Source organism: Esox lucius, chromosome 12 (genome assembly GCF_011004845.1).
Source record: "Esox lucius isolate fEsoLuc1 chromosome 12, fEsoLuc1.pri, whole genome shotgun sequence".
Taxonomy (NCBI): Eukaryota; Metazoa; Chordata; class Actinopteri; order Esociformes; family Esocidae; genus Esox; species Esox lucius.
In genome coordinates this window covers 31,815,835-31,839,777 of record NC_047580.1, presented here as the reverse complement: position 1 = coordinate 31,839,777, position 23,943 = coordinate 31,815,835, and the positions used below count along the sequence as shown (strand labels likewise).

The following is a 23,943-nucleotide window of genomic DNA, read 5'->3' as shown; positions in this document are numbered from 1 at the left end:
AGACATTCTTATCCAGAGCGACATACAACATAAATTATGCTTAATTGTCTTGCTCAAGGGCTGAATGATAGATTTTTCAGCTCTGCGACCACCTGGATTTGATCCAGCAACCTTTACCATCAAATTACTAATGGTGATTCATCAGGGCTGGGCAGCCTGCCTTTAACCTCTGTCTGACACAGCAGCTGAAGAGCCAATGTCCTCTAGCTTAGAATTAGAAGGGTTCAGCCTGAAATGCACAAGCAGGATGATGCATTCACTCTGCAGCAGATGCAGGCCATGCTCAGTGATTTAGTGTTAAAAAAGTGTTAAATACAGTGGGGAGAACAAGTATTTGATACACTGCCGATTTTGCAGGTTTTCCTACTTACAAAGCATGTAGAGGTCTGTAATTTTTATCATAGGTACACTTCAATTGTGAGAGAATCTAAAACAAAAATTCAGAAAATCACATTGTATGATTTTTAAATCATTAATTTGCATTTTATTGCATGACATAAGCATTTGATCACATACCAACCAGTAAGAATTCCGGCTCTCACAGACCTGTTAGGTTTTCTTTAAGAAGCCCTCCTGTTCTCCACTCATTACCTGTATTAACTGCACCTGTTTGAACTCGTTACCTGTATAAAAACACCTGTCCACACACTCAATCAAACAGACTCTCCACAATGGCCAAGACCAGAGAGCTGTGTAAGGACATCAGGAATAAAATTGTAGACCTGCACAAGGCTGGGATGGGCTACAGGACAATAGGCAAGCAGCTTGGTGAGAAGGCAACAACTGTTGGCGCAATTATTAGAAAATGGAAGAAGATGAAGGTCAATCTCCCTTGGTCTGGGGCTCCATGCAACATCTCACCTAGGCATCAATGATCATGAAGAAGGTGAGGGATCAGCCCAGAACTACACGGCAGGACCTGGTCAATGACCTGAAGGGAGCTGGGACCACAGTCTCAAAGAAAACCATTAGTAACACATTACGCCGTCATGGATAATCCTGCAGCGAACGCAAGGTCCCCCTGCTCAAGCCAGCACATGTCCAGGCCCGTCTGAAGTTTGCCAATGACCATCTGGATGATCCAGAGGAGGAATGGGAGAAGGTCATGTGGTCTGATGAGACATAAATAGAGCTTTTTGGTCTAAACTCCACTCGCCGTGTTTGGAGGAAGAAGAAGGATGAGTACAACCCTAAGAACACCATCCCAACCGTGAAGCATGGAGGTGGTAACATCATTCTTTGGGGATGCTTTTCTGCAAAAGGGAGGGATGTTAGATTCTATCTATTTGTGATCCATGAACAAAATGAATGCAACCGGAAGTCAGGGGACAGCCTTTATTCAGCATGAGGTTTACGATGATAACCTTCCATAGTTCTTTCATTGTTCTCTCCAAATGCTTACAACTTAAACACAGTCATTTATACCAGGACACATAGGAGGTGGTCAGTGTTCATAGCCAACCATTACACAGACTATTATAAGAAATAGTTTGTCCTACAAAATACCCTTGTATGGCGTATTTCAACCTATGACCCAAGGGTCTATTCAGAGAGTCTTATGACAGTCACATACACAGTTCCTAACAGTTGGTATGGACAGGGTGTTTGGGACCCATCAGTAATGGGACATCACATTTCCTACCTAGTGTCCTCCATACAGAGATAGTTAGTACTCTCATACATTGTGTCAAGCTTAATTCAATTACTTTCATGCTCAATATCTATCAGGGAGCTGAAAGTCCGTATTGCCCAGCGACAGCCCCGAAACCTGAAGGATCTGGAGAAGGTCTGTATGGAGGAGTGGGCCAAAATCCCTGCTGCAGTGTGTACAAACCTGGTCAAGAACTACAGGAAACGTATTATCTCTGTAATTGCAAACAAAGGTTTCTGTACCAAATATAAAGATATTTGTTTTAGATTCCGTCACTCACAGTTGAAGAGTACCTATGATAAAAATTATAGACTTCTACATGCTTTGTAAGTGGGAAAACCTGCAAAATCGGCAGTGTATCAAATACTAGCTGAGTGCGAAGCGGTTGGGATGAGGATTATCACCTCTAAATCTGAGGCCATGGTTCTCAGCAGGAAACCGATGGAGTGCCTCCTCCGGGTAGGGAATGAGGCCTTACCCCAAGTAAAGGAGTTCAAGTATCTCGGGGTCTTGTTCGCGAGTGAGGGGACAATGGAGCCAGAGATTGGCCGGAGATTCGGAGAGCAGTGGGGGCGGTATTGCATTTGCTTTACCGCACCGTTGTGCATCTGGAAAGGATGCCCCCAGAACGTCTCTCTAGGGAGGTGTTCCAGGCACATCCAGCTGGGAGGAGACCTCGGGGTAGGCCTAGGACTAGTTGGAGAGATTATATTTCGACACTGGCCTGGGAACGCCTCGGGATCCCCCAGTCGGAGCTGGCAAATGTGGCTCGGGAAGGGGTAGTTTAGGGTCCCCTGCTGGAGCTGCTGCCCCCGCGACCCGATACCGGATCAGCAGATGAAGATGAATGAATGAATGATACTCCAACAGGGTTTTACACCCCACCTACTCCATTTGGCATTTTCAACATTAAGTTGAGCAGTTTAGCTACAGTATATATACTATATTTTTGCCATATTCCCATTCATATGGGAACTGTGACACCCAAGATGGGTGTGGAATTTATGTCAGTCACACTGATGGTTTGCAAGCTAGGAACAAACAGTTATAGTGAAGAGAGCAGTTGTAAGAAAGAAAAGTAGGTCACTTTAATCTGGACAAACAACTTTATTTCTTGTAATGTATCTATACACTGTACATTCAGTCACTGTGGTATATAAGCATAGCTATTTTCAAACATAATCTCATAAAGTCCTTTACTTTACAATATAGTCCGTGTTGTGAGAGAGAAAGGGGTTTTTGATGTAGGGGAAAAGGTGGGAAAGGCGCTAAAAAGACAAGGGCAAGGATGGTGTAGATAAATAAGCCAAGCTTTTTCTCATACTATATATGCATCATTAATAAACAAGAAAGCATACATTTACCTCTTACATGAAAAAATATTTCTAGAATTGGAGAGTTTATATAGTATTAGCAGCAACGCAGGGCTAAAAAGATACATGAGGATGAGGAAAAATAATCTGCGAGGTGGCGGTAGATCGTGTAACCTATTTTTACCATAGGTTCACTATTTGATATTGAATATGTTGTTAAAAATATATATGAACTGGTGAAAAAAAGTCAATACAAAGACTCTACAGTAAAAAAAAAAGGATCAGAATGATGGGATAAACAGCATGTTGATGTAGGGAATTTTCTCTAACGCACTGCAATAATAGTTTTTTTTAAACATGTTCTTGGTTAAAACACAAAACTCAAAATAACAAGACAACTATTGTGTAAGAAAAGATTTCTTTTTGAAAAAGAAAACACCATGTACATATATAATACAATATTGTGAATGAAAAATTATTTACATTTGTAAATTCTTACTTTTAAATCTTCACACTGGCTAGTTGTGTCTATTAACATGTATTTTTATTGCTGATTTATTGTCATCCATTTAGCAAAATGGTCCTTGTTTAGAAAATAATAAATCATTCGTTTTTTTCTTTTAATTGGGAGCAAATAGCCAATGTTGTCATTTTCTCCCTTTTTTGTAGAAAAACCATGAATAAAGGAAACTACAAATATCAATTCATTTGAGTGTAAAAACAGCTATAAAATGTACTAATTTTAGGTCTGCAAAAGTCATGGACTCAGTGTCAGTCTCTGGAGAACTGCCCTTTCTAATGTTGGTTAAGACGTGGGGCTTTAACATATTGCCCTCTTTACTGCTCAGAGATGTCCACCTTTGGATAGACAGAACAAACCACATAAAATTGGTAGGTGGTCTTTATCTACAAACCAAAATGAATCTTTCAGCATAACATCACATAATGCTGGTACATATGGTCTTGGTTGATACCTATACTTGTTTTTGACATGCATATCTCTGAATGAGCATTTCTAAACGAATTAAAGATATCATAAAAAATGCCTCATTGTTCTTGTTTTTGTGGTTGTTGCAACTACGAGCCTTTGAATTGTTCCTATTTAAAAAGGAGAGTAAATCTATTTCTGCCGTAAACTGTACTGGATTAGGAATACAGGGAAAAAAAAGACCTGCGTCTTGTTGCTCGAGTTAGGTTGAAGTCAGGCCCGACGCGATGGACAGTGCAGGGAGAGGAGATTGTTCTAGAGGTTCTCCTCGAGAGTGCAAAAAGAAACTGTCCCTCTGTTGACAGTGTCTGCACTGTATGACGGGCATGAAACCTGCACTGGGGCGGTAATGACATTCCACGGTGTTGACACTGAGCAGGTTCCTTACTGGGATTAGCTACAAAACAGTTACTTTGTGGTCAGCGTTCCTGATCTGGAAAACCCTCCGCCCACTTTCAGGCACTTGAGGTTGTCCAGCATCGCGTTTGAACTTCGGGTTGTGTTTTTACTCAAACTAGGCAATAAACACGGTTTAGTTTCCTTTAAAAATGATTGTTTTTCCTAAAAAAGATTGCTGTATATTGCGTAACAATAAAACCCCTATATACAGTATCAATGTCCAATAACAACTATATGTATGGCAAACCTTTTCAAATGTCATGCATATGAAGGAAAAGATATGAGTTTTCTATTGGAAAAAGAAAAATAACAGATAAAAATATCTCACATTAAAAACAACAACAACGAGAACATCAACAACCAAAAGAAAATAGCATAAACACGATGTACAATCTGATTGCATTGTACCCACTGTGTAATCGGAGCGTTATAAAATGTATTCTTTTATTTAATCATATATATTTTTCTGGTAAATATGTCATCAATCTGTCCCCAGACTCTTGTAATCACTGCTTTCCCCATGACTGGTCTGCTAGCACAGTGCTGTAAACCTTAAAACTTGGGAGGATTCATTCCCCTTTTAATAAATACCAAAACGTTAGGAGAGTTAGGTGCCACAGCTATCTTGTCTTTCTGCACTTCTAAGTCCCACTGCCTTTCTATTTTAAGAGTCTATTGATTCAAAAACCCCAAGAAATGTAATTACAATTAAATTTTTCAACAGCCCAAACTGGATCAGCAAGCAAGCGTGTAGACCTCGTTTTACTCTCTGATTTTATTTACAATATTTTGTCTTAAACACATGATTACATTGCATTTAAATGAGTTGCATATAATTAACAAAATGCTCACTTGGATTTATATGGTTGTTGTCATGGTTATGTTCTCTCCAATGTAAGACTGAAGAATATGTTGGGAGTAGATGCATTAAAACAGTATTTTGTCATGACAAAGTGCGATTCATTATTGTAAAGTAAAAAAACAACAACATATCTATATTACATACCATCTTTTAATTAAAAAGAACATTATGTGGTTCTGGCTAAAGACGCCACTTCCAGTCCTAAAATCAAAGTATTCAAAATGGTATTTTCAAGTCATGCCAACTCTCAGTAATCAAAAGAAAGGGAAGAAACACAGGCAAACTAGTTTTAACAGTTCCAGGGGAAACCGGCAGAAGTCTAGTGTCCAAATCTGGTCTTCAGATCGCAGCCAGACTCAAATTGATCAGAAAGCGTATCTTTATAAGATAAACTTTTGGGTTTTGACCCAAATGCTCGTGAACACCAAGACGACAACTATGCGTGCAGTTTCGCTGTGTTGGTCTGAACATCACTGGCGGGCAATTTTTTCAATTTTTTCTTTTTCAGTATCTAAATGAAGTGCTCATTCTAAAAGGTGCCTAGAACACAACACTTTGTTTTTCACCAAATACATATATTGGGTCTGTTCCGAAGAGAGAGAACCTCTAGTCCAATGCAATCCTCCTCACTCCTTCAATAGTAAACTTTATGATGTATTTCTGGAATAGTAAAAATAAAAAAGACCAAACTTGATACTTTTCCTCAATGAATCACAATAGCCTCCACACACCAATGGACCATGATGGTATTGATGGAAGTTTATCCTGCTTGTTGACTGTTAAAATCTTTTATAAATCTTTTTTCCAAGCTCCGATAGCACAAAGAAACAACTTTTTAATTCCTTAATTTTTTTTTAAATTTTTTTTTTTTACATATCACTATGCAGTCTCTTAAATAGCTTATAAAGTCAGGGAATACTCCAACATGTCTTACTGGGACACATGGGAAGGGTCCAGTCCTCCAGCCTGGCTCCTCTGCTGTGTTGACACCCCCCATTAAGTCCTTAAACAGGACAGCTGTACTATCCTAATATCTGGCATTATTATCATACCTTTTAGTTTTTCATCCTAGAAAAGTCTGTATCCAAAATGTTCACCAGTTTTTGTCTCAGAGAAAATACAAGGATTTTCAGTTTGTGGTGGAGAGGTACGATTCAGTGCTTGCCCTAGTAACACATTCCCTTGGTCCATGTACAGATACCCAGTTTGACTTGCTTTGTTTCTCTCACCAAGGATGCATCCAAGCACTCTTTAAATGTCTGTGAGGATGGATCAATATATCTGCCTTTTCTCTCTCCTGTCTGTCCTCTTAGTCTCTCTGGTACGAGGGGGAGGGGGGGGGGGGGTCGGGGCATGATTTTATGCTGATGGCAGGAGGAGGGGCTTGCTGTGTGGTGGGTGGGGCTATCTGTGTGGTGGGAGGGGCTAGCCGAGTGGTAGGAGGGGCTAGTTGTTGACAGGTGTGTCCTTGGCAGGCTTGCTCTGCTCCTTGGGCCAGAGCTGTTGCTGCAGCTCCTTGACCATCTTCTCCAAGTGTTCCCTGGCCTCCCTCTCCAGCAGCAGGTCTGCCCGGAGCTGCTCGCGATCCGCCTCGGCATGCTGGAGCTTCACCTGCAGGTCCTCGATCTGGAACAAAACAACCACGGCGAAGTGTTGAGCTGAGGATGCCGACCTCACGCCTTGTGTGCCTAATTTCTGGGGCTTATTTCAGTTTTCTGTTGTTGCTGTTATTTACTACCTCAAACCATGTTTTGAACTCCTAAAACACCCGGCCGTACACACACACACACACACACACACACACACACACACAGTGACATGAACACACTGTAACCACATCCTCTCCCCGCCTTAGCAACCCTCTGAGCCTCTCGCCTCCCTCCCAGACACAATAGTGAACGATGAGACTGGCGACACATCCCTAACGTAGTCGCTTACCCAAAGCCCGAAAGCACAATAGTTTTCTCTAGTAAAGGCTCTCATGACAAGGCTGTAAAGCAACTTGTTCTTTTTGGAGACACTAGAAACTTTAGGCCAGTGTACCTCCCTTTTGTCTAATCTACATTTCCCATGATGCTTAAGAGGAACTAGACATCTCTTCCTGTTTCCTCTTTGGGGCAAGCACTTATCTTGCGTCTGTGCTCTCTGGGTTACACCCATTTATTTTCGACTGAACAGAAGGAAACGTTTTTTTTCTTCTTCTCCCTCTGTTGACCATGGGAACAGTTAAACTTGGCGTTAGACAGTAATGGCACAATTACTTCTGAGGGCAAGCCTCCCTTCAGAGTGTTTACAGGATGTAATGGGACTACCTACACTTTGCCTGAAGCCTCTCCTATATCATGTCTTGAGTTGCCCGTGTATTGTGGAGTTTGTGTGTTGTGTGTGTGTTTCCTCACCTGTGCTGAGTACTTAGCCCGCAGACGCCCCGCCTCACAGCCCTTGTCACACACTCGGAGCTGTCTGGCCTGCTCCAGCTCCCTCTTTAGACGCAGGCGCGACTCATTTGCCTCCTTCATCTTCTTCTCGCTCTCGGCGCGCAAGCGCTCAATCTCCTTTCTAAGATTCCGCTTGGCCTCTGTGGCCTCCCTGAGCTTCTCCTTCTTAGCGACTCGCAGGAACTCCAGCTCCTGGGGGACAGAATTCCAGAATGTTTCAGCGTGCACTAACTAGCGGTAGCTTTCTGAGTTGGGGTTAACTGATTAACATCAATATTAGATATTATTAGATGTCTCCAATGGCAGTAAACCAAGGACACTCTTGACTACTGAGACCTATTGAACACTATGTGAGCTGTCGAAAAACATTCTACCGTACAATGTGCTGTGTTAGAAAAGTAACACACTGCTAAATGTATGTCCATTTTGTGTAAACAATGTGTATTCTTTTTGTTGTCTCCCAAGAGCAGCACTGTCACTCCAAGGAAAAAGTCTGAGCTTGTGAAAATAATCTAATTCTGGTAAAACATAGTTGTTTTGAGTCAGCCAGGTAGAGCACATTTGTGAGTTTCAAGGCTATCTACTGTAGCATCTGCAGGAAGGTCACCAGATATGTAATTAGTGTATATACAGTACAGGTAATGTACCTTAACTTCACCTTCCTGATTTTGCAGGAACTTTCATGCACATCAAGGAAATGTAAACAAAGTAATGTATTCATAAAAGCCTGCTAAAGGATGTCATTTCCACTTTAACATTTAAAACTTGATTTGCCCTGACAAAAATGTGTCATCCCCAGAAAAAAAACATGAACAATTTCCATTACTCATGATCCACATAACCTTTTACATTCACATTTCCTTTCATTCCATAATCACTTTCCTGCTGTGGGAAAATGACTCAAACTAAGATCTGGCATTTGTATATGTACAACACAGTCTTAGCGGAATACACCCCAGCCCGGGTTTGCCCTGAACATGGGTGAGGCTAAGTCAAGGGTTAAAGAGAGGCGATGGTGAACAGAAGTGAGGCTTCCTTCCTCATAGAAACTGAGAGACTAACAGATTTTTCTCAGTGTGTGTAGAAACACCCTTCTGGTGGGAACCCAACTGCCAGGACTGGCCTATCAGTCAGTGAGCTTGCACAATATCCAAAATGTTCTTTTGGTAAATGATGTGGAACTTCTGAACACGTCTTTGCTCACTCTAAACCGGCCTCTGTTTGAAATTGTGATGTTTGTTTTTGTCAGTGCGGTTTCGTCTCAATCCCCAGACAATGAGTTAACGCACGCCACGCGGAATGCAGTCACTCCAGCTAGAACGTTCCGTCTCGGGGGATGCACATCGTGTACCTTCACACACACAGTTGTCACTTGTCTGCGTTTTCTCCGTTCTTGGCGTCTTTCCAGGACCAAAATAAAACATGGAAGTTGGCCTGACTGCTTTTGGAGCGACATCCTTTTCTTGTTTTTTTGCCAAGTCATGGTGCAAGCCGCCGCTCATCTCAGTGAGAGGACTTCTGTAGTAGTTTCTTAATGTGTGTGCAGCACTTTCCCATTTCATAACACTTTCCCTCTGTCTGGCACATATTAAGACACACCAGCAGAAACCAAGAATAACACGGAAGTCCCCAGATCTTCCCCATTTCACTTGAACGGTCACCCGTCTCTCTAATGTGTACACTTTTTTCAGACACGTTTTCATTAATATTTGATCGCGTCCCGGGCGATTTGGGGTCGGCGGTTGTTTGAGCGTCAGAAGGCGGCCTCCGTACCTGTTGAAGACTGCGTTTGGCCTGCAGAGCTGAACCCAGCTTCTCCTCCTGCTTCACCCTCATCTTGACGATCTCGTGCAGGAACTTCTCCTTGGACTCTCTTGAGTCCAGCCCGCTGTCCAGCGCCTGCCTCAGGGCCTCCAGCTCGGACTCCAGGCCGCCGACGCCGGGGCCCTCGGGGGCCAGCACCACCGCCATGGCTGCCGCCGCTACCCCGGCCAGGGGTCCGACGTCCAGGGTTGCCGGCGTCACCGTGCACACGGGGCCCTGCGTGCCGGGCGAGCTCAGGTCCTTCGCTGAGCTGGAGGACGTGAAGGAAGGCGAGGAGAGGGAGGACAGGGACGAAGCGACTGCGGAGAAAGTGAAACAGGGAGTCAGGTTCTGTTCAGTCCAGGCGGTTTGGGGGGGGGGGGGGGGGTGACTAACGATATGGGACGAAGACATGCTGCTGTGATACTCACATTCCTCTCGGCTCTCCACCTCGATCTCCACCTCCGAGTCCTTGTCTTCCTGTGGTGTGGGCTTGCTGGCCGCTGCCGAAGGGGGGCAGGGGGGCTCGGGGCCTGGGTGCGGGAGGTCTCCGGTGGCCCTCCTCTTCCGGGTCTTGGAGACAGGACTGGCTCCTTCTCCCGGGGCCTCGCTGGGGTGGGAGGTGCTGGGCAGGGATGGGGACAGGGGCCCTGCCTTGGCTGGAGGCAGTGGGGTGAGGGCCACATTTGGAGCCACGGCACTTTCCATGGTCTTGAAGTTGTAGAAGCTGAGGAGATGGCAGATGGGGGGGGGGGGGTTGGAAGATGTTTCTAGCTGTTTTCGGTTGGATTAAAGCTAAAGAATCTACAGTGCTGTGGATGATGCAGCGCTCAGCTTCTGGCGCGCAGCGGCACGATAATCACACTTGGACTCTGTAATTCGGGGGAAAACGACAGCCACTCGTAACGTTCTGCCGGATCTTCCCTCCTACTGAATTAAAAATGGACCGAATCAAGTGTGCGTGCGCTCATGTGCACCTGTGTGAATGTAAAGTGTGTGCGTGTGTTGCTGTGATTCACAGCGAGTGGGTGCCCACGGCTGAGTGTGTGTGTGAGTGGTACCGCGTGGGAAGCTGTGGTACATTCAGCCTGGCCCCGGTGACCTCAGCCCGCCCAAACAAGCTATCGGGCCCTCTTGACAAGTGAAGCACGCTGGGAGAAAGCGCACGCAAGTGAACACACAATTCCCAACCCTGGAATGGCTGCCGTGCCTCAAAAAACAAACTGAGCGGTCGGTGCTTTTAAACCGCGGCTGTCTCTATATACAGTGTTTAGTTGCTGCCATGGGTCCAGTGTGCTCACCTCTCCCTAAGCAGAGCGAGTGGGCGGCTGGCCGTGTCTTTGTCCCCGGCTGACAGGTTAGGGGACCACGGTCGGAAGGCGGAGGGCCTCTGTCTGGGCTGGATGCAGTTGAGCCCCTTATTGGCCGAAGCCGAGAGGGACCGTAGCCAATCGGGTTGCTTCTCCTTCTCAGCGGACAGTGGCAGCGATGGGAAATCTTCATGTTTAGACTTCTTGGCTGGGATGGGATCGGACGCCTGGAGAGGGAGAAGAGAGAACAGAGAAAATGTCAGGTTAGACTAATTGTAGGGCAATTTCTGAAGTACAAGGTTAAGTTCACATTCTATTCTGAGGGCTTTTCCTTTGTCCAGTGGAGGCCAATTTGTCAAAAGCCTGCCAGTCTAAAATAACAGTCAACTAAAAGAGAGCACAGCACCCAGAGTTTTCAGACAGCACACACACTCTAACAGTACACACACACACACAAACACATTATGTACCTGCCAGTATTCCACATTTGTATTAAATTGTACTCCTTTTCAGACTGTGTTTTGTAAGCTGAGTTGAGACATTTCTTTCTGTCTCTTCCATTCTCTTTAACGCCTCTTTCTCTCTTCACTCCGACTCTCTGTGTTTTGTCACTGAGCTGATTGTGCCGTGATCACAGCCTCCTTAAAGCTGTATCTGTCAATAGCCACCCCACATCCATTCTCTCTGCACGTCTTCTATTTCCTCACACCCACCAACACCAAGGCACATCATGTCCTGCATCACTGGTTAATGCAGTTATTTAAATACAGATGCTTGTTTTTCGCCCTTTGAATGCTAATAGCTGTGCCCAGAGTGGACGAGTGCTGAACATCTGGATGTCGCATATCAATATATATCCAGTCCCTTATCATTACTGTTCTACTACAAAGCTAAATTGCAGATTGGAATATATTGTTGTACTCAAGAATGCCATTACCAATGGCCATGGTGCATGTGATTCTGGGTCAGACAGATGTTCGAGGCTATAGGTCGCTGGTGACACTAGGTACAGAGTCAATACAGGACAAGATCAGACCATATCAGGCCAGACTGGACCACATCAAATGGGGACGGACCACAATAGATCAGATCAGACAAAATCAGATCAGATCAAATCAGACCAGATTAGATCAGACCAAACCAGGTCAGATTATAATGCTCTACTCATTCCACCGCTTGGTACGGCAGGTGTACAACGTTTCTCACCGTCTGTCTGTCTGTCTGTCTGTCTGTCGGTCGGTCTGTCTGTCGGTCTGTCTGTCTGTCGGTCTGTCGGTCTGTCTGTCTGTCGGTCGGTCTGTCGGTCTGTCTGTCGGTCTGTCTGTCTGTCTGTCTGTCGGTCTGTCGGTCTGTCGGTCGGTCTGTCGGTCTGTCGGTCTGTCTGTCGGTCTGTCGGTCTGTTTGTCTGTCTGTCGGTCTGTCGGTCTGTCGGTCTGTCTGTCTGTCTGTCGGTCTGTCTGTCTGTCGGTCTGTCGGTCTGTCGGTCGGTCTGTCGGTCTGTCGGTCTGTCTGTCACTCTCCCTTGACTGACTGGACACAACACTAAGAGAGCTCTGCTGTATGCCCGCCCTCCCCCCCTCCCTCCCTCCCTCCCTCCCTCCCTCCATCTTTCCCCTCCCTGCTCCCCTCCTGGTAAGCCACAAGCAGACCAGAGCCTTCCCTTACAAAACCTACTGAGTCATCAGAAGGGAATAGGAAGTAGGACACAGGAAGGAAAGTCACTCAGAAGCATTGAGATGTGGCCAGTGTGTCTTCCGTCTACCCGACCACCTAACCAGGACTCCGCCCTCTCTGGATGCCTGCCAGGGTCAGCCGGGAGCGGTGCATTGTGGGAGGAAGTACAATCTGGTGGAAGGGTACACGTCACCTGTTCTTAGAAGGCTGACAGCCCTTTCCCCTGCTGCCTGATAAGCCACTGCATCGGAAACAGTCTCCCCAGTACAACAACAGTGAAAGTCTTCACCGAAAGAGGGACAGGAAGACAGGGAGACAGAGAGGGAGAGAGAGAGAGACAGAGAAATAGAGAGAGAGAGAGAGAGAGAGAGAGAGAGGTGCAGGAAAAAGAATGGGCTTGTCTTTATGATCCTGGGTGGATTACATCGCATAGACAGGATGTGACACCTCAGAGATAAAGCCTTTTGATTAGCCGAGGTGTGTGAGAGACATGCCCAGACGAACACGCCGGCTCACAGAAAAACACCCGCTTTTGGAATCTCACACCTCGTTGCAATCATAGTATCTGCACCAGGAATAACCCGGGGATGAGAGACAGACAAAGTCCCCACTTATGAGGGATGGATGAAGGAAAAGGAGGGAGGGAGGAAAATGGAGCGAGAGAGAGAGAGAGAGAGAGAGAGAGAGAGAGAGAGAGGGGGGGGGGGGGTGGTGAGAGTGGGAGGTTTTGCTGAGCTGCCAGGGCTCTACAGATGTGTGTTGGGAATGCCTGCGTGTCTGCCAGGGAGTGTGTCAGTGTGTGTCGACTGACCCCCCCCCCCCCGCCCCCCCCCCCGTCCCCCCCCCGTCCAGTCAAGGCCTGTCTGCACTGTGTGAAACTCGTCAAGGCCCACTCCGGTGCGGGATAGACCAGCTGGCCCAAGTGCTCAGCCTTAACGTAGGGGGGATATTCCGGCTGCCTGGCACTGGTTCTTCCGACACACCTACAGGACTTTTTGCATTTTGGCGCGCCAGATGTACATTCATTTCCAATGGGGCGGCATGTGCTGTGTGCAGCGATGCATTGCAGAGGCAGGTCTATGTGGGACCGTGTGGGATTTATGCAAACTATGCATTAAACCGCATGCACATAGGGCTTGACAGAAACAACACCAAGAAATTGTTGTTTTTGAACACCTGCATTGTCGCTGATGGACGTGACGGGTAGGTCAGGCTCGTAGCTGTGGCTAGCTAGCTCAGAGGCTAACTAACACTGGTAGCAGACAAGTAACCAATCATAACCACCAGGCCACACAGTCGTGGGCCTCTAACTCTGTCGCTGGGGACAACGCCATGTCTAAGACCTCCATGTTGCATAACACAGCCAATGAGGAGGAAGTTCACTGAAAGGTTTTGGCTGCTACCGACTCACTGGAGATTAAGCTCAATTAGATGTTCTGTGTATTGACTAGGGCTTCAAACCGAAAGGGGTATTATTGCATATCAAATTCCTAGTAAGTTAGAGAATGAGGGTGAAAAAAAAAGGAAAGGAAAGATTGCTTTCATCTTAAAACTGAGTTTTTTTTCCAGGGACTAAAGGAAAACTTCCTCAGGCAATTTTGATGGGATAACTAAGAAGCTATTGTAGGATCTAAAATGAACATAAGAAGAGGGGAAAAAAATTGTCCTCGCCGAAAAAGCCCAGTAGACAGACCGTCTGTTTTCTTAGGAGGTAGAACTAACACATAACACCCTCCCTCTGTCTGTCCCCCTCCAACACGGCATTTCCTGTGACAGATGACAGGAAGACCCCTCCGAACAAGCAGAATTCCAACACAAAAAACAAGCAAGCACAAGTAAGCCAAACTGAAGAAAAGAAATGTCCTGACAACACCGCGAGTTAAATGAACAAAACTTTGGGGAAAACTCTTTGGGGGGTAAATTCTCTCTTTGGGGTAAACTGACAAGCATATCCAAGTTCAAAACAAAACAGGTACCGAATCTACGCCGTCATATTCTGGTTAATTTCAACTATTCCTGACCTGGTTTATCTAGGCATATCCTTATAGTGATTTGGACCACGTTGACAAGGTAACTTCCACAAGGACGTCCTAGGGGAAGTTGTGAAGGCTGGCAGAAAGCTAACTATCTCATATTTGGACTTCGAAGGCAGTTCCACTCAAACCATCAGGCTCCGGACCTCATAGGTTAAGAGTTGAATACCCCTGCTTTTACCAAACAGGTCTAATATCTATCAGGAGTAATATCTAGCACTAAGCAAACTTTCTGTTTGACCAAACATGTTGTGCTAGCTAGCGCTAAGCTCACCTTCCCTCAGACCAAAACAGGTTGTGATATCTAGCGCTAAGCTAACTTTCTCTTATACTATGGGATGTAAAAGGGCTAAACCTGTTCTCTTTTTCACTTTGCCTCTAGCTAGTGGGCCCCACCCTGCCTGTGACCTCCCTTTGGCCTCCTCGTTGGAGGGGCCAGACACCATGAATTCAGGAAGGGAGGGGCTTCCTGGAACCTAGTCTATGGCCTAATGAGCAGAAACATGCAGCGAGATATCTCGCTGTGTCCTAACCACAGAAACCTAAAGTCTACATCTGCTGGCAAACAAGCAAGTGTCAGACGACAACTTTTCTCTGAAAATGTGAAACAAACAGCAGTCCGTCCCATCATAGTCTGTGCCTCAGAGAACATCTGGGCGTCTCTGCTTAAGTAAATAACTAACTATGTGTTGTTGTTTTCTTTGTTACAGCAACACGATCTAAACACTGCAGGCTCGAGGAACTTTCTTTCAGTCTGCCCTACACTATCATTATATTAATATCCCAGAACAGTGCAGATGGTATATGTGCATTTTACAGATTCTACTTTGTATGGCTTTGCTGACTAAACTGGAAAGTAGGTCATTTAGTATTCTGTTTGATATACTGAGGAACACTTTCTCTGTGCTCAGCAGTTAAGTGGGTATGTTAGGTCCTTCTCGTTTGGCTGCCTGCTGTACAGAGTGAGTTTTAAGTTGCTCATCGGACAGACCTGTTCAAAGGCAATCCCCTCGGAAAGTACACAGGTGTCTGTGCGTGTGTGTATGTGTGTGTGTGTGTGTGTATATACAGCAGAATCCAGGGGTGAGAAGAGAGACAGATGTTCAGGCAATCAGGTAGCAGACTGGAGAGAGAGACAGTGACAGAAAGAAAGAGAGTAATAGAGGGAGAGCATGCAAAGAGAATACGATAGAGGTGAAGGCAGGAAAAGAGTATGAAAGAGACAGAGACCGAGACAGCTAGAGGGCCAGGGGTACCTGTCCGTACCATCACACCCCCCTCATCTATCAACGCCATTAGGCCTCTCAGAGTCCTGACAGAAACTCTAACTTTCATTACAACAGTGCCCAACAACAGTGTCGACCTTCAGCTGCCTCGTCCGTTCCTCACGCTAGTCCAAAGACAAGATTTCTCCTGGCGGAGTTGGCTCGGTCTTCACCTTTGCCCTTTGCGGGTTTTGTGGCGATATCTCATCAAGGACACGGATTACAGGACACGGCTGCCTCTGTTTCCGAATACGGCCGCTGCGCTTGGTCTTTCCCAGAACAGAATGTTATTCATCCTTTGCTGTGGTTTCCAGGAACGGTCCAAGGAGCCAGACATAACAGAGCATCCTACTTGGTCATGCTTCGCCGTGTAAGGGTCTTGGGTTAGGCCTGGGCTAGGCCGTGCTTCGCCGTGTAAGGGTCTAGGCTTAGGCCTGGGCTAGGTCATGCTTCGCCGTGTAAGGGTCTAGGGTTAGGCCTGGGCTAGGTCATGCTTCGCCATGTAAGGGTCTAGGGTTAGGCCTGGGTTTGGCCTGGCTTCACCTTGTAAGGGTCTAGGGTTAGGCCTGGGCTAGGTCATGCTTCGCCGTGTAAGGGTCTAGGGTTAGCGGCCACCACAACAAGTGTAGAGCCAGCTAGCCTGCTGCAGCTAAATTGGACCCAGGTCCCAGAGGCATAGGGGACTCACACCACCTAGCCACATCGGAGGGGGGGTGAGAGGAGAGTGAGCAAGGCTGGCAGAGATGGGGGGGGGGGGGGTGAAGGAGGGACGTAGGGAAAGAGTGATGGGAGAGTAGGGAGGGTATAAAGTGAAAGAGAAAGAGACATGAAGCAGTGCTTGGCCAGGGATCACATTTAAACAGACGGCAGTAACTCTCCCTTACTGCCAAATATACACACATAAGAGAGAAGTGAGAGAGAGAGAGAGAGAGAGAGAACTAGACGGAAAGAATGAGAGAAAGGAAGAGAGAAGGGAGAATGAGAGATAGAGACAGATAGAGGGATGAAGAGTGAGGGAGAATGAAGAGGAGAGGGAGAGACAGAAAGAGAGTGCAGCTAATGACTCTTCTCGCTCAACTGGCCTCCTCTCCTGCCTGAAGGCCAAGCAGAGCCCACCATCACACACACACAGGCCTGGCACATCGCCAGGGCTTCAGACTAGTCTTAACCAGGTCAGAGGGAAAGAAAGAGAGGGGAAGAGAGAGAGAGAGGAAAAGGGGGGGGGTCAATTTCCTCTGGCCAAATTTGCTTTGGCAACTGTTTTCGTGGGAATGGTGCTAGCCCGGTTCCCTTAAGCCAGAGAGGGATCAAACCGCACTGGAGGAAGGGTCTAAACGTGAGGGGTGGCCGTGGTAAGCAAACACAGCTGGAGTTTTCCATCCTCTAACCATAGCCCCCCCCATGCCAACGCAAAACATTAGCCGGCCCGGCTGCTGGCCGAAACCAGTGGAGGCATGGAAATGCTAGCCAGACGCTTACCAAACATGTTGGGTGGCTGTGCTTTGACATACACAACAACAGTCGTATGGTGACATTGTATGCGTTGTAACCGTGACCGCAGCAGGGTTATAACTGGTTTATGAAGGTGCCATGCTAAGAAGCATAGACTGACAGTCTGACTTGTTTAGACATGTTGCCTTTGTGAAGGCTTCAAAGCCAGCAATATCCTCTTCCGTCTCCCAACACTTGAGGTTATGACAAGTATTTGAAGAGTGAAGATTTCCCAACTAAATATTTGGAGGGAAAAAATGTATTGCTTTTGACTTATTTGGCCCCCGGCCAAGGGGCAATGAGTCTAACAGCAAAGAGGCCATTTTCAAATGGACACAGGGCTAAAAAAGAATCCAATGTCTGCCATATTTTCCAAGACAACAAATGTTTCATAGCCATCTAAAAGCAAGATAATTCAATTGACTATGTTTTAAAAGTTCTAATCTCTGCCCACGCACTAATGGACAGATTTATCGATCTGTGTGTGTGTGTGTGTGTGTCTCTGTGTGGGCAACATGTATGTGTGTGTGTGTGCGTCTGTGTGTGTGCGTGTGTGTGCGCGTCTCTCCTTTGCTTCTTACCAGAGTTGTACTTTCCATCTTACTGGGATCTGTTAACGAGCATCAGATAAATTACTGAACTCATCATAGACACCTGCTGACACCATGGTCACGTGACCCGATCACAGCCATTCTCCTCATTGGCCTATGGGCCAGAAACAACAACATTCCTCACAGGCACGTCAGCCATTTTAGACGGGGGGGGTTCACTTCAGCCGGGACGTACAGCCCGGATAGTTTCTTTGGCGTCAGGCAGTCTTTGCTTCTTCCGGAATTCACTCTGAGGGGGAATGTCTGAAGAGAGACAGCCTTTACAGCCTCATAAAGGTTTTCTCTGGTTAGGGAAAGGCTGAAGTGAGGAGCGAGAGGGAAAGAGGGAGAGAGAGAAGGGGGAGGAGAGAGAGAAGGGGGAGGAGATTTCCAAGTGTCTGTACAAAACTAGAGTTGGTTTTCACAGGAGCAAAGGATTGTGGGTAACGATGCAAGGGAAATGGTGTGTGTGGTGTATCTGTGTGTATGTGCTGGGGGGGGGGTGTACAGTTGGGTATACTGGGTGTGTGTGTGTGTGTGTGTGTGTTGGCTCGTCCCCTAGTTGAGCTTGTTTGAGTGGGTTAAGCTGCATGGCTGGTCAATACATAAATAGCAGTGAGGAGAGTGTGGGCATGACATGTTCCCTCCAGCTGGCGCAGAGGGCACCCACAAACACACACACACAGACACACTGACACACACTGACACGGGCACCCACAGACACACACACACACACACACACACACACACACACAAACACACACACATCCATCAACAGACAGTTTAATGTCCATGTATTTACTTACTGGGCAGTGGACACTGTCTCTATGTATATCAGACACTGTCTCTATGTATATCAGACACTGTCTCTATGTATATCAGACACTGTCTCTATGTATATCAGACACTGTCTCAATGTATATCAGGCACTTCCTCTGTGTATATCAGACACTTCCTCTGTGTATATCAGACACTGTCTCTATGTATATCAGACACTGTCTGTACGTATATCAGACACTGTCTCTATGTATATCAGACACTGTCTCTATGTATATCAGACACTGTCTCTACGTATATCAGACACTGTCTCTACGTATATCAGACACTGTCTCTACGTATATCAGACACTGTCTCTATGTACATCAGACACTGTCTCTATGTATATCAGACACTGTCTCTATATACATCAGACACTGTCTCTATGTATATCAGACACTGTCTCTATGTACATCAGACACTGTCTCAATGTATATCAGACACTGTCTCAATGTATATCAGACACTGTCTCTACGTATATCAGACACTGTCTCTACGTATATCAGACACTGTCTCTATGTATATTAGACACTGTCTCTACGTATATCAGACACTGTCTCTATGTATATCAGACACTGTCTCTACGTATATCAGACACTGTCTCTATGTATATCAGACACTGTCTCTACGTATATCAGACACTGTCTCAATGTATATCAGACACTGTCTCTATGTACATCAGACACTGTCTCTACGTATATCAGACACTGTCTCCACTGTGAGTGTATGTGTGTGTGTGTGTGCATTTGTCTGTAATCCTTGCCCTGGCGGTCGCCATGCAGGGAGGGGGAGAGGCGAGGAGAGGGGCCATAAGGCATGCTGAGTTCTGGTCCAGCCTTGTCCTGTAGCCTGACACTACCACAGATTGAGGACCAATTACAATCTTAACCTTCCTTGCTCTCACACGAGAACACTACCATGCTTTCTCTGAACTGAAGGGACGCTTCGTCGTTTGGATCGGAAGTTCAGCATGTGGGAAATAGACATTACAGAACAGAAGCAGTTCTGAAATGTAGAATTTAGAACCCGTATGACTGCTGCTCCAAATACTGAACGGGCCATATTCCTTTTCTATAATGGCCACTCACTGGGAATGTAGTGGCCCGGTCAGATGCCGGGCTGGAATCAACTTGTTAGGCTTGCTTTACTCTATGAACTGACTGCTATTAAATCCCACTGAGGCAATAAAGTGACATTGTCCCTGATGGTGAACAAAAGCAGGTGGATACTGAGCAGTTGGAATGGGAGTCGCTGGTACACACTGACCACAGTAACAGATATGGAAATGGTGAACGGCGTGAGTAGAATGAAGTGCGTGTTTTCCTGGGATCTCCGGAAACCGCCTGGCCCGTCCAAATGGCACCCGCGACCCATCCACAGCCTGCCCAAGGGGGCTACTCATGGCAATACCAAGGTGCACCATGGAATCCGGCAAAATCACTATGATCACAGCCTGTGTGGCGTCAAGTATTTGGGACAGGTCAAAGGTTAAATACCAGCTGCCGGAATCTGCTCTAGTCTGAGTTGGAGAAATCAGATTATCGCCACCTGGCATTGCCGTTGTGTGTGTGTGTGTGTGTGCGTGTGTGATTGTGTGTGTGAGCATGTGTGAGTGTGTGTGTGAGCGTGTGTGAGAATTTGTGTGTGTGAGCGTGTGTGTGTGTGTGTGTGCGTGGGTGTGAGTGTGTGAGTGTGAGCGTGTGAGTGTGTGTGTGAGTGTCGGGCTGACTCGCCGTGCTCCAACCCTGTCATGCTCTCTCTGCAGGACTGCAGCAGCAACCTGGCTGACAGTGACAGAGCTTGGCTCTCATTTCCATAAGACAGTCCTGCCAATCCTCATCCTCCCTAGCAACACGGAGAGACGCCAATGGCAGACTCAAACTCAACTGGTGCCCCCGTCTTCATCAAACACCAGGCCTGTAGCATTAGGTCAGCCTATATCAAACACCAGGCCTGTAGCATTAGGTCAGCCTATATCAAACACCAGGCCTGTAGCATTAGGTCAGCCTATATCAAACACCAGGCCTGTAGCATTAGGTCAGCCTATATAAAACACCAGGCCTGTAGCATTAGGTCAGCCTATTATAAACACCAGCCCTGTAGCATTAGGTCAGCCTATATCAAACACCAGGCCTGTAGCATTAGGTCAGCCTATATAAAACACCAGGCCTGTAGCATTAGGTCAGCCTATTTCAAACACCAGGCCTGTAGCATTAGGTCAGCCTATATCAAACACCAGGCCTGTAGCATTAGGTCAGCCTATATCAAACACCAGGCCTGTAGCATTAGGTCAGCCTATATCAAACAACCAGTCTTTACCATTCGGACAGCCTACAAAATTGGAACAATTAATGGTGCAATTTTGGTTTGTGGGTGTACAGGTCATTTAGGTTTATGTACATGTAAGTAGGAGTAATAGCAGACAGGTAATAAAATGTAACAGCCTGTGCAGAATGACGGTGTGTCTTGCTGTGTGTGTTGTGTGTGTGTGTGTGTGTGTGTGTGTGTGTGTGGCATCAGTATTTGGAAAGCCTGGCTTTCAAACAGAACTACTTTAGCATTAGCATTTAGCATTAGCAGCATTTTCAACAATAAAAAGTACTACACTGGAGTGTGCTTCTACACAACTGTCATCATAGCACTCATTATGGTGGCCGGCCAGTGGTTTTCCATACCAGACAGTCAAACGCTAAGGAAATGAATACCTGGCCGGCGTTTGCATATTGTGGCCAGCTTTTGCGTCACACAGTTGACTTGGTATGGGAAGATAGGGGCAATATACTCACTGTCGAATCAACAGCAGATGCCGTCATTTGCAAACCACTAGAAAGTCTAACGACGCCCAAACAAACACTGGTAAACGATTGGCTGTCAGGCAGGAAGCTAGCAATCTCAAAGCTGTGGAAGTAGGCCAAGCCGAGAGTCGTTGTGTGATATCCTGTCGGGAGCATCTCGGAGTCTTGAGTCCTGCTGAGTAGTTTTTCTACAACAAAGGTAGGCTAACACACACACAAACACACACACATTGGTACTTATTCATGCCAGTCACCCCATTTGCTCAGCTCAACGCCTCCCGTGGCTGTAACTGGCCCCCAAGGACACAAGCCAGCACACCGGTGTCTTCCAACCTGCCCTGTCTGAGACAACCATGTAGCTGGGGCCGGGGGGGGGCAGCAAAAATGTCCAAGCTCACAACTGTCAAGTACCACACAGCCCGAGCTGACACCTCGCGGAGACACTGACATCCCAGCCGTGGCTGAGCGCCAAAAAAACTGCCGCCGTGTGTACTTCTCCGGTTTTGACATCTGCTGCGGTCAAGTCTGCAGGTTGTCGTTTCGAAGTGGAAGATGTGGAGCAAGAAGGCGTTCCATGGGGTTGTCGCAGCTCCAAATGTTGGTCTGATGGACGCTTTCTGACAGCCTTCAGACACTGGCTCCCTAACAACCCCTTGAATGGCCGACGGGCAGTTTGGATTTTTGTTCTTCTCGCTTCCTATCTAATACCAGCCCGGCAAACCAGAGGCAGTCTGCCAGCCGATAAGCTCCTCCACAGTAAATGCCAGTGGGGCGATTTTGAGTCCCAATTTCCATCTGTAGATGTTCTTTAGATAGTAATACCTTCAAGCTAACTTTCAACAAACTGGGGGCCAACTAGCCAACTGTCATTTCAGGGTTAGGAAAAAGGGTCAGGGTGAGTTAAAATGTTACTGAACTGTCCGTAGGTAATAATGGTACATCTACAGAAACACTTTCGATAAAAGTCTTTGTTTAGGTAACACTGCTAGCAGTTATTCTGCTCCACAACAGACGTCACGGCGCTTAACGTTGTTTTGGACACACCTCATGTCAGTCATGTCAGTCTCTGGTGCACATATATGGCTGCAGAAAACATTTGATTCCAACACATATCAGCCCAGTCTCCATGATACTTCCCACTGTCTCTGCTTTTAATTAATAATCATTTTCCAAAAAAAAGTCCCCAAGAATATCTAAAAGTCACAGAACTTTCTGAACTTTGAAATTAGAGCAGCAGGAGAGCCCATATTCTAAGCCTGAGACAACTAGCCTATCGGCGATGGAAGCCAGCCAGAAGTGGGCGGGAGAGCAGACGCAAGGAGGGACAAATCAATGTGCAGCACAGCCAGCGGAGGCGGGGTTATTGTAAATCAATGGGCAGCCAATTCATTCCCATTGATACCGTCAGCGTAATGACACGGTGCAATACAATGATAATCAGGCCTTTAGCCACAAGGGAAGGTCATTTGGCAGGGCCGCCGGGTGGGAGACAGTCGGTCATTTAATGGCCCACATTTACACTGTACAAGTGGATCAGGATACCAGCACTGTGTGTGTGTGTGTATGTGTGTGAGTGTGTGTGTGTGAGTGTGTGTGTGTACACCATTGCAGGGAGATCTCAGGAGGTCCCTGGGTGTCTCCATTTAATCCCTGAGATGCCGTTTTTAATGGTGAGGTGGTTTTTATGGTGCAGCATTCTGTGGAAACCCCGACAAACAGCGTTTCAGGGAAACCCCGACAAACAGCGTTTCAGGGAAGGACCGCCGGGCCAAACACAGCACAAGCCGGTGAGCCGTCACATGGGGAAAATGGATCGCCGTTTCACGGTTTGCTTTCGCCCTTTGAGAACAGCGGACATCCTAAACGCCAGCCAATAAACCGAGGTAAACTAGGAAGAACCAGGGGTCACACTCTGAGGTCAAACCCAAACTCAACATGACGGGAAAGCGAACCACGGACGGAGTCATCAGAGGGACGTTTTTGGGCTGTGGCCAGGCGTGGGAAAAAACATTCCTGAAGACCACGGATCCTGTGTGACGCGAGGAGTGAAATGTGGGCCGGACCGATGCAAGGCCAGTTGTTGAGGCAGTCCGTTCATACTACAGCAGACAGCAGATTGGGAGCCCAGCAAGGACTCTCTACACGCTAGACACCTCTGGTCCATATGGCTTCGGAAAGACAGACCTTCTCACACACACTTCGTCTGTCATGCTTCCTCAAACACACACACACACACAGACACACAACCCCTGGAGTGCAGTGTCACAGGACCTATTACGAAACCTGTGAAACTTCTGGAAATAAAATCCATGTGTCAGAAAGCGTGAGCACTGTCCAGGTCTGTGCCGCTCCGGTAGAGCCGGGTCCAGGTTTCACGGCAACAGACTCTGTGTTTTGCACGTTGCACTTCACCAGTGGGCACCAGCTCCTCTGCGACTGGCCACGCCCGGGTGATCGAGGGACGGACTCACATCTCTTACAGTCACCGCAGCTGCCTGGGAAACCCCAAATTTAG

General features: G+C 46.8%; 1 protein-coding gene across 1 annotated transcript in view; it reads right to left on the bottom strand.

The window, feature by feature from the left end:
- Nucleotides 1-2,738: 2,738 nt before the first annotated feature.
- Nucleotides 2,739-23,943, bottom strand: part of skia (v-ski avian sarcoma viral oncogene homolog a) — a 64,655-nt gene continuing 43,450 nt past the window's right edge. Inside the window, exons 2-6 of the mRNA XM_029124333.2 lie at nt 10,756-10,991; nt 9,886-10,181; nt 9,425-9,774; nt 7,613-7,843; nt 2,739-6,839 (exon numbers count right to left, since the gene is read on the bottom strand). Of these exons, the coding sequence (XP_028980166.2) occupies nt 6,660-6,839; nt 7,613-7,843; nt 9,425-9,774; nt 9,886-10,181; nt 10,756-10,991 (1,293 nt within the window). The 3' untranslated portion in view covers nt 2,739-6,659. The remainder of the gene's footprint in view (nt 6,840-7,612; nt 7,844-9,424; nt 9,775-9,885; nt 10,182-10,755; nt 10,992-23,943) is intronic.